General features: G+C 41.8%; 1 protein-coding gene across 1 annotated transcript in view; it reads right to left on the bottom strand.

Annotated features, from left to right (window-relative positions):
• The window catches only part of LOC137056496 (uncharacterized), a 39,327-nt gene extending 29,894 nt beyond the window's left edge, over positions 1 to 9,433 (bottom strand). The window contains exons 1-5 of the mRNA XM_067432455.1: positions 9,172 to 9,433; positions 987 to 1,230; positions 792 to 906; positions 625 to 715; positions 236 to 336 (exon numbers count right to left, since the gene is read on the bottom strand). Coding sequence (XP_067288556.1) covers positions 236 to 336; positions 625 to 715; positions 792 to 906; positions 987 to 1,230; positions 9,172 to 9,433 — 813 coding nt within the window. The remainder of the gene's footprint in view (positions 1 to 235; positions 337 to 624; positions 716 to 791; positions 907 to 986; positions 1,231 to 9,171) is intronic.
• Between the last annotated feature and the right edge of the window lie 2,350 nt (positions 9,434 to 11,783).

Here is an 11,783-nt window from a genome sequence, read left to right on the forward strand (position 1 = left end):
AAATATAATTAAATAAATCTAACTTTTGCTTCTAGCTTTGCTTAAAATGGTTAACAGTTATATACAGAGTAAAAATTTGGTTTTAGGCTTTTAGGTAGGTTAACCATAGGTTCATGCTTTTTTTATTACATGGCTGCAAATAACATTTGCAAGAACAAAGACAATAACAAAACAAAAATGAAATAAACTAATAGAAACATTAGGTTATTTTTAATAGTGAAGACAAAGAACTTACCATTTTTTTGCATGCTTTTGTTGAGCTGGTTTGTTCCATACAACTCTCTGTTGAACTATCCATCTTTAAGTATCCATAGTCATATATAGATCTGCCAACATCTTAATTAAATATGAGTTTCATATAATTATCCATATAAAACATATTTTAGGTTTGTCATTTTAGCGCTTACCATTAATTCAATCACATAGTGAAGTATCAGGTTGTGAAATCAGGTTGAAATACTTATAACATTTTGTAATGTGAAAATTAGTATCCAAGGATATATATATATATATATATATATATATATATATATATATATATATATATATATATATATATATACATACATACATACATACATAGTTTATACATAACTAAACAAGGTGTATGTATTTATTAGTTACCATATTTGATGAACTCATTGTGTAACTTGATGCCATTGAAGTCACCACACAAACCACAGATCTTATTTTGGTACATCATGTCCAATTCAACCTGAAACAAAAGACAAACAATTACAGCTTCTTTCTTGCTAAACATCTGAAATTGTTCATAATGATATCCTACTCACTGTGAAAGAGTCATCCTCATTCCATTTGGCCACTAGTCCGAGCTTAGCAGTCACTTTGATGTAAGACGAACTCTTATCAATAAGAACACCAGAGTGGCTAAAAGGCAGAGTCATCCTAACACAAAATATACATTGAATCACAGCCTTTCAAAAAAGTAACTTTAACTTTGACCTTAATAAATAACTTTTACTTACAGTGATCCGTCTACCCTGACAGAGTTTTTGGTGAGCTCCACTACAGTGCTTTTCAACTTCATTGTGATGTTAGTGATAGTTGGTTGGTCATTTACCACTTTTCGTCTCATCTGAATGTTGAAATCCTCATAACTGCTCCCACACATTGCACACATGATATAATTACAAGTGGATGGTAGGTGGAAAATGTCTCCATCAAACTTCTTGAAGTGGTAGTTACCCCATGTGCTACAGACTTGTTTGTCTAAGAGGTGGGATGGCAAAATATTATATTAATTTACAAACAAAGCAATCTTAAGGCTGTTATTTTTAATTCAACTAAACATTGAATTGTCCTTGAAGCCTTCTATATAGAAAGCCTGACCCAATTGATATTATATTGGGGGGGGGGGGGATGCTGTTTCATGCATACTGAGCTTTTTACTCTGTTAAAGACTTGGATTCCCATCCTAAACATGAACAAAGTTTCAAAAATTAAGTTGGACGTTTGATGAAGTATTTCTGTGTCAAAAATACTCCTTCCGGTTTCTCACAAGTTTCGTGGAGAGTTTTTTTATGGGTCTGCTTGACGTCAACACGGCGAATGTCCTTGTATGGGCCGTTTGGGCTCTTCTCCCAGAAGGGTGCGTGTGCGAGCGACCATAGCGAGAGAGCAAATGTACCTCCATAAACACTGCTCTCAAGGTGTAGATCCACCGTGCAACACTTCTGTCGCGCCACACTCCACTTTACCGTTGAGATCCACTTTTGCGACACAACTGAAGCGTGATGTTGTGACGCTTCCCGTCATTTCTCCGTTCAAATCGGTTCAAATGCAGCGCTGCCTTCCCGGAATGCTATCCGGCTGAGTTAAAGTTGCTTGACGTCACCCATAGGAATAAAGTGGAGAGCGGCGCGACAGAAGTGTTGCACAGAAAAGTGGATCTGCACCTTTATTCCTATGGGTGACGTCAAGCGACTTTAACGTGCCCGCATAGCATTCCGGGAAGGCAGCGCTGCATTTAAACCGATTTGAATGCACACATGACGGGAAGCGTCACATGTGTCAGTGTTTTTGACAGAGCGGTCCCAACGATAAAGGTTTACAACCGTGCTTTGGAAGCAGGCAGTGAGTAAAACTGCTTCAAATGTCTATGTTTTTGACAATCATGTTACTGATGTAAGCCGACACGATACGCCTCCATCCGCTCGTTTTTTTTTTCCGGAAAGACTCGGTACAGCCTATCTTTCTTTTATAAATATAATAAAACTTAAGACATTTTGGAGATATGAAGGATGCAATACTACTCTATAGGTACTCAAGATTGACATGAGATTGACTGAAACTCAGTGTTCTCCATCTGAAGAGAAATCTGATCACTGTTTCGAAAAAAACGAGGGGTCTGATAATGCGGGACTCTGAGTGCGGGACTGTAGATGCAGGCTCCGAGTCTGCAGTTTCATACTGTTGGCTGCCCGAGCGGGGGTTGAAAACATGCGGAAATGGCTCCCTCTGCTGGTGTAGTCTTTAGCCTCTGGCCAAAAATTTCTCAGATGACGCAAATTGACAATATTTACGTCATAGGAGGAATTTTTCCAGGAATGAAATGCATAAACGCATGGCCATTTGAATATACTCCAGGGTTTCTACTGATACAAAGCCATATGCTAATCGCCGAAGTAACCCTTTAAATATAATATCATATTATGTTATGTTATATAATATTAAATATACTTATAGATGTAAATAAACTTTAATTGTTTTTTAATTGTTTCAAAACTTTAAAGTTTTGTTATTATTTTTCAGTCTCATGTTATTGTTTTAATATAAATTTTAAATCTAAATATTTTATATATGACTATTTTTGTAAATAATAAATTACATTGCCAGCCTTTTTATTTTTTTACGATATTGGTAATACTAATTGACAGAGGTGGAAGCACACATGTGCAAGTCACAAGCAAGTCTCAAGTCTTAACCTTCAAGTCTCAAGCCAGTCCAAGTCATTTGTTGTGAAAATCAAATCAAGTCATGTCACTGCTTTATGTCAAGCAAGTCAAGTCATATCATAGCTTGGGTCAAGAAAGTCACTGGCAAGTTGATGATTCGATGATTTACTCAATTTATATATTAAAATGAGCTACAACTACAGTAGTTATGGACTATGAGAGTTTTATTTGCAACAAAAAATGCAATATGCATTTCTACCCCCAAAAAAGGTGTCCAGTCCACATATCTGAGTTGTTAATACAATAAAAATCTAAAAATTAAATACATTAAAATTGTATTATTTGAATGTTCTTTCTCACCCTAGTCCTGACAGCCTGACCAGGTGATGATTAATATTATAATTAATAAACTTAATGAACTCAGATTGTTTAAAAAAAAAATAGACACAATGTAGCTAATATTACTCCTTTAAATCATGTTTTACCAAAATGTTTTACATGTGTGCAGTGTTGGCTGGATTTCAGCATATTTATATAATTTCAGTCAATGGGAGAGTATAGCAATTACTTTTTGTTACAAAATTTGTCGAAAATCAGCTCCAATGCAGAACACAAACAGAAATTGTGGAATGACTTTAACCCAGCTGTTAAAGTCTGGGTCTGTTAAACACACTGACCAACAGTCACATTTCGTACAATGTTTGTACAATGACCAACGCAACAGTCCAATGTCCAATACAACAGTTTACAACAAGAGGCATAAAAACTGAGCTAAATTATTGAAAATAAGAGCTAGAGCGGATACTTCACATTGTGTCAACATTTTTATATAGAAACAATATAGAAACAAACAATCTTTGAACTGAGATAACACCGCGGATATTTCTTTATCACAAACACACACACACACACACACACACACACACACACACAACGCTACGCTACAGGCGCGCATATGGCGCGGACATGCCTCACTACTTTTCTCACTACACGCTGTTCTGTTGTCAATAAATACACGATGCCAACGACGTTTACGCTCGCTCGCTCTCTCTATAGAGCCCATTTCACAACTGGCATGAAGTTGGTTTGACGTTAGACGTTTGATATTCGCAAATTTAGGGACCGTCTCTAAAGTTGCATACGACATTGGTATGCACGTTTCAAACTTCAATAACATTTGAATGGAATAATTTACAGTCATAAATCCAACTGTACAGTGTTCATCCAGGTGTCGGCTATCATGCACATCTTTTATATTTTTGATTTATATTAAAATACACTGTCAAATCATACTTAAATATTGCTGTTTTTCACTACTGTATATTGGCTCATACATAAATATGTCATATTTTAGAGCTCAATAACATTTGAATGGAATAATTTACAGTCATAAATCCAACTGTACAGTGTTCATCCAGGTGACAGCAATCATGCACATCTTTTATATTTTTGATTTATATTAAAATACACTGTCAAGTCATACTTAAATATTGCTGTTTTCACTACTGTATATTGGCTCATACATAAATATGTCATAATTTAGAGCTCAATAACATTTGAATGGAATAATTTACATTCATAAATCCAACTGTACCGTGTTCATCCAGGTGACAGCAATCATGCACATCTTTTATATTTTTGATTTATATTAAAATACACTGTCAAGTCATACTTAAATATTGCTGTTTTCACTACTGTATATGGGCTCATACATAAATATGTCATAATTTAGAGCTCAATAACATTTGAATGGAATAATTTACAGTCATAAATCCAACTGTACAGTGTTCATCCAGGTGTCGGCTATCATGCACATCTTTTATATTTTTGATTTATATTAAAATACACTGTCAAGTCATACTTAAATATTGCTGTTTTCACTACTGTATATTGGCTCATACATAAATATGTCATAATTTAGAGCTCAATAACATTTGAATGGAATAATTTACAGTCATAAATCCAACTGTACAGTGTTCATCCAGGTGACAGCAATCATGCACATCTTTTATATTTTTGATTTATATTAAAATACACTGTCAAGTCATACTTAAATATTGCTGTTTTCACTACTGTATATTGGCTCATACATAAATATGTAATAATTTAGAGCTCAATAACATTTGAATGGAATAATTTACAGTCATAAATCCAACTGTACAGTGATCATCCAGGTGTCGGCTATCATGCACATCTTTTATATTTTTGATTTATATTAAAATACACTGTCAAATCATACTTAAATATTGCTGTTTTCACTACTGTATATTGGCTCATACATAAATATGTCATAATTTAGAGCTCAATAACATTTGAATGGAATAATTTACAGTCATAAATCCAACTGTACAGTGTTCATCCAGGTGTCGGCTATCATGCACATCTTTTATATTTTTGATTTGTATTGAAATAAACTGTCAAGTCATACTTAAATATTGCTGTTTTTCACTACTGTATATTGGCTCATACATAAATATGTCATAATTTAGAGCTCAATAACATTTGAATGGAATAATTTACGGCCATAAATCCAACTGTACAGTGTTCATCCAGGTGACAGCAATCATGCACATCTTTTATATTTTTGATTTATATTAAAATACACTGTCAAATCATACTTAAATATTGCTGTTTTTCACTACTGTATATTGGCTCATACATAAATATGTCATAATTTAGAGCTCAATAACATTTGAATGGAATAATTTACAGTCATAAATCCAACTGTACAGTGATCATCCAGGTGTCGGCTATCATGCACATCTTTTATATTTTTGATTTATATTAAAATACACTGTCAAGTCATACTTAAATATTGCTGTTTTCACTACTGTATATTGGCTCATACATAAATATGTCATAATTTAGAGCTCAATAACATTTGAATGGAATAATTTACAGTCATAAATCCAACTGTTCAGTGTTCATCCAGGTGTCGGCTATCATGCACATCTTTTATATTTTTGATTTATATTAAAATACACTGTCAAATCATACTTAAATATCGTAAGCAAGTGAAATGGCCTCGACCACCCACTTGCTCATTCTCTGCTTAGATACTGGAGCCCCTTTCTTAGGGGCTCCGAAACAGACGAATAACTGATCGGTCTTTCTCCACAGGGCAGCTCTGTGGACATATGTATCTAATGCCCTAACAGGGCAGAGCAGATTTAATCTTTCCTGGTCTGACATCGTGAACGGAGGAGGACAGAAGGCTTGGAGAGTAATGGGGCCCCGTGGGCTCGTAGGAACCTTGGGGACGTAACCCGGATGTAGAAAGGCCCTCACCATCCCGGCGCAAACTCTAAACATGAGGGCCTCACTGACAGGGACTGAATATCTCCTATTCTTTTGAGAGACGATATGGCCAAAAGAAGGATAGTTTTTAGGGTGAGGAACTTGTCCAAAACCTCCTCTAAGGGTTCGAATGGCGGCCCGCACAAGCCCCTCAAAACAATGGCCAAGTCCCAAGCTGGGACCCTCGAGTGCATAGCCGGCCTCAACCTTAAAGTACCACGGAGGAAGCGTGTAATCAGAGGGTGTCTTCCCAAAGACACTCCACCCAAAGGGACGTGGAAGGCACCCAAGGCCGCCACGTACACCTTTATTGTGGAGGGGGTCAACCCTGCCGAGAACCTAGCCTGCAGAAACTCCAGCACTGTACCAACCGGGCAGTTAACTGGGTCCCACTGGCGTTCTCTGCACCAAGCTGAGAAAAGCTTCCATTTCAGAGCGTACAGCTTCCTCGTGGACGGAGCTCTGGAGTGAAGGATGGTCTCAACGACCTCGGCCGAGAGACCTTCCTCTATGAGCCTGGCCCCCTCAGAGGCCAAGCCCATAGTTTCCACATCTCTGGGCGTGGGTGCAGGAATCTCCCGCCCGCCTGAGAGAGTAGATCCCTCCTGGTCGGAATCTCCATCGGAGAGCCTTCCAGGAGAGATACCAGGTCCGAAAACCATACTCTGGTCGGCCAGTACGGAGCCACCAGAAGTACTTGGGCCCCGTCCCGGCGTACCCTCTCCAGAACTCCTGGAAGCAAGACAATCGGGGGGAAGGCGTACAGGGGTAGCCTCGGCCACTCCTGTACCATGGCATCCAACCCTAGCGGGGCTGGATGGGACAGAGAAAACCACTGCGGGCAGTGGGAATTCTCCGCCGAAGCAAAAAGATCTATCTCTGCCTTCCCATATACCTTCCATAGGAGCTCCACCACCTCTGGGTGAAGTCTCCATTCCCCGGGCCTCGGCCCCTGCCTCGACAGGCTGTCTGCTTCCTGATTCAGGACCCCCGGGATATATACTGCCCTGATTGACAGCAATTTCCCTTGGGCCCACAGGAGGATCCGATGCGCCAATTTGTCCAGTGGACGGGACCTCAGACCCCCCTGATGATTTATATAGGCGACCACCGATGTGTTGTCTGACCTGACTAACACATGGTGGCCCCTGAGGTCGGGCAGAAACTGTTTCAATGCAAGAAACACTGCGAGCATCTCTAGCCGATTTATGTGCCAGTGCTGCTGATGTTCCTGCCATAGACCCTGGGATGAGCGACCACTCATGGTCGCCCCCCAGCCCGTGAGAGAGGCATCTGTCGTTAGCGTTACGCGACGAACATGAGCCCCTAACACGGGACCCTGAGATAGAAACCCCGGGTTTTTCCACATGACCAGAGCACGTAGGCATCGCCGCGTGACTTTGATCGTGCGGAGCGGATTTCCCCTCGGGGAGAACCCCTTTGTTTTGAGCCACCACTGCAGTGGCCTCATGTACAGTAGGCCAAGAGGTATTACGTTGGACGCTGCTGCCATGAGACGTAACAGTTTCTGGAACTGTTTCACAGTGACGGCCCGGTCTAGCTTCTGCTCTTTGACTGCTGCCAGGATCGATGCTATGCGTGTTGGCGATAATTGCGCCCGCATTATTACCGAGTCCCAGTTCACACCTAGAAAAGTGGTTCTCTGAGCCGGAGAAAGCACACTCTTCTTGGCGTTCAGCCTCAACCCCAACTTCGACATATGCGCGAGAACAGCATCTCGATGCTGAACCGCCATCTGCTCTGTATTCGCTAGAATCAGCAAGTCGTCGATATAATTCAGTGTGCGGATGCCCTGCAGACGCAACGGCGCCAGAGCTGCATCCACACACTTGGTGAATGTGCGGGGTGACAGTGCTAGACCGAAAGGAAGTACTCGATATTGGAACGCCTCTCCCCCGAAGGCAAACCTGAGGAACTTCCTGTGATGTGGAAGGATGGAGACATGAAAATACGCATCTTTGAGGTCTATGGGGACAAACCAATCCTCTAGTTTGATCTGCGACACAATCTGTCTGAGTGTGAGCATCTTGAACTTGAGCTTGGCCACCGAGCGATTTAGTAGACGCAGATCTAATATCGGGCGTAAGCCCCCATCCTTCTTCGGCACGATGAAGTAACGGCTGTAAAACCCAGACTCCCTGCTGGGAGGGGGAACCCTCTCTATAGCCCCTTTTTGCAGGCGTGTCTGTACTTCCTGTGCCATTACCAGAGCCTGCTCCGGGCCCACCTCTGTAGGTAGGACACCGTTGAAAGGAGGTGGCCGACTTTTGAATTGAATGGCGTACCCCCTTTCGATTATCTGCAGGACCCAATGAGATATATTTGATAGACGTTTCCACTCGTCTAGAAAATCTACTAAGGGAACCAGCCTCTCGAGGCTGGCCTCTGGTGTACTTTGAGCAACAAGCACAGTGCCCTGAAGCGGCGGACCGGCAGGGAACAACTGACTTGACTGCTCGGGGGCCCCCCGAGGGGGGCGCGGACCACCCTCGGGTGGCCCGCGGAGACCGACTGCGCCCCGACATTGCGGCGGGGTTGGCAGCGCGGCCCCCAGAGGGTGCCGCAGAGAAACGGGTACCGTTGGCAGGGGTAAACACCGTTTTCCTACGGGGGGAACCACCCTCAGCGTCCTGACGCTTCTGGCATCAGGAACGCTTCGACGAGGCCTTCTTGGCGATCAGGACTGTCCTCAGATCAGCCCTGCCCCTCGAAGGCCTCGTCTGAGAGCGCCGCCCCTCGTCCCCGCGCTGAGGGGGAGTTCGGGTGGCGACGCTCTGTTTTTGCTTTGCCCTGTGCGAGGCGCTCGTACTCGGTTTGGGCTGCTTGATGTCAGCAGCAGCCCCAGGGACCTGGACCCGGAGAGGGAGGAACTGCTTGAGCGCCGCAGCTTGCTTTTTCGTCTCCTGGAACCTCTCGGTGACAGTATGGACTGCGTCACCGAAGAGGCCTCCAGGAGAAAGCGGCGCATCGAGCAGAAAGGCTTCCTCCCTCTCCTTGATGTCTGTGGGGTTTAACCAGAGATGCCTCTCCGTGGCCACCAAGGCTGCCATAGAGCGGCCCACACATCTGGCCGTCTCCTTGGTGGCCCGGAGAGCTAGATCAGCGGAGGAACGCAGCTCTGTAATAATATCTCCCCCCACGACATCACTACTATCCAGATCCCTCAGCAGGTCAGCCTGGTACGCCTGCACGATTGCCATCGTGTGCAGGCATGCAGCGCCTGACCCGCTGCCGAGTACGCTTTGCCCACCAGCGCCGACGTTGTTTTTAAAGGTCTGGTGGGCAAAGTCGGGGCTTTAAGGGACGATGCCGAAGAAGGCGAGAGATGGCTCGCGAGCGTCTCCTCGACCTTTGGCATCGCCCCATAACCATACTGTTTCAGCCCAGCGATGTTACTGTAGACCGAAGTCTGTGGGCTGAAAACACGATATGATGCCGGTCTTCTCCACGACCTTGCCACCTCAGTGTGCAAGTCGTGAAAGAACGGCAATCCCCGTCTCTGAGGCGTGAGAAGGCAGGAATCTCTCGTCTAATTTGCTTGTACGCTTTCTTCCTGCCTCATATCTCTCGGCTGCCCAGTCGATGTTAAGCCTGGCCACCGCTCGCGTCAGAACCTCAACGAGCTCCTCGCATGCAGGGGACTGAAGTGGCGATTCTTCAGTCTCGATGCTTTCAACGTCCACCTCCTCAGAGCTGGACAGTTGAAGCACCGGCGACTCTCTCGGGGGGGAAGAAACCGCCATGCGTGCTTCCATGCCCCGAGAAGAGCCGCTGGATGGTGCAGGTGAGGGCAGAGATAAGGCAGCGCCCATCTCTAACCCCTCTGCAACATCCAATTGTGATCCCCACGACTGCAGCCTCCGCTCCGCCTCGGCAGCAAGCGGGACCAGAGCCGCGGGGAACACGAGCCGAGGCACCCTCCTCAAAGAGTGCCCGGCGGGAGCGCAGCGTTCTCAGCGGTAACTTCTCACAATGCTCGCAAGCAGCCCCCTCAAGGGCTGCCTGGGCATGCTGCGCTCCCAAGCAGGCAACACAGAGAGAGTGTGTATCCCCACCCGTGATGTAGCGTGGGCAGGGATGAACACACTTCCTGAAATTGCTGCTTTCGCTCGCCATTCTCTATCTATTTTATTTTCTCTTTTTTTGTTATATATATATATGGAATATATAACAAAAGGGTGGAAAAACTCTTGCAATAGACAGACAAAAACACCAAATAGACAGACAGGTTCACACAGATCGCTTGCTGAAGGATCAGAAGCTAGTTCCTGTTTGTTTTCACGGACGCTTTATATTATAATTATATATATTATAAATATATATATTAATTTGATATAATAAAATGTTTGTGTAATCTGTTCGATTTCATTATTAAGAAATGTATAATTTTTTTGCTCCTTTTTGGTAAATTTTGACATTTATGTATGAGCCAATATACAGTAGTGAAAAACAGCAATATTTAAGTATGATTTGACAGTGTATTTTAATATAAATCAAAAATATAAAAGATGTGCATGATAGCCGACACCTGGATGAACACTGTACAGTTGGATTTATGACTGTAAATTATTCCATTCAAATGTTATTGAGCTCTAAATTATGACATATTTATGTATGAGCCAATATACAGTAGTGAAAACAGCAATATTTAAGTATGATTTGACAGTGTATTTTAATATAAATCAAAAATATAAAAGATGTGCATGATAGCCGACACCTGGATGATCACTGTACAGTTGGATTTATGACGGTAAATTATTCCATTCAAATGTTATTGAGCTCTAAAATATGACATATTTATGTATGAGCCAATATACAGTAGTGAAAAACAGCAATATTTAAGTATGATTTGACAGTGTATTTTAATATAAATCAAAAATATAAAAGATGTGCATGATAGCCGACACCTGGATGAACACTGTACAGTTGGATTTATGACTGTAAATTATTCCATTCAAATGTTATTGAGCTCTAAAATATGACATATTTATGTATGAGCCAATATACAGTAGTGAAAAACAGCAATATTTAAGTATGATTTGACAGTGTATTTTAATATAAATCAAAAATATAAAAGATGTGCATGATAGCCGACACCTGGATGAACACTGTACAGTTGGATTTATGACTGTAAATTATTCCATTCAAATGTTATTGAGCTCTAAAATATGACATATTTATGTATGAGCCAATATACAGTAGTGAAAAACAGCAATATTTAAGTATGATTTGACAGTGTATTTTAATATAAATCAAAAATATAAAAGATGTGCATGATTGCTGTCACCTGGATGAACACTGTACAGTTGGATTTATGACTGTAAATTATTCCATTCAAATGTTATTGAGCTCTAAAATATGACATATTTATGTATGAGCCAATATACAGTAGTGAAAAACAGCAATATTTAAGTATGATTTGACAGTGTATTTTAATATAAATCAAAAATATAAAAGATGTGCATGATAGCCGACACCTGGATGAACACTGTACAGTTGGATTTATGACTGTAAATTATTCCATTCAAATGTTATTGAAGTTTGAAACGT

Source organism: Pseudorasbora parva, chromosome 1 (assembly GCF_024679245.1).
Source record: "Pseudorasbora parva isolate DD20220531a chromosome 1, ASM2467924v1, whole genome shotgun sequence".
NCBI classification, from domain to species: Eukaryota; Metazoa; Chordata; class Actinopteri; order Cypriniformes; family Gobionidae; genus Pseudorasbora; species Pseudorasbora parva.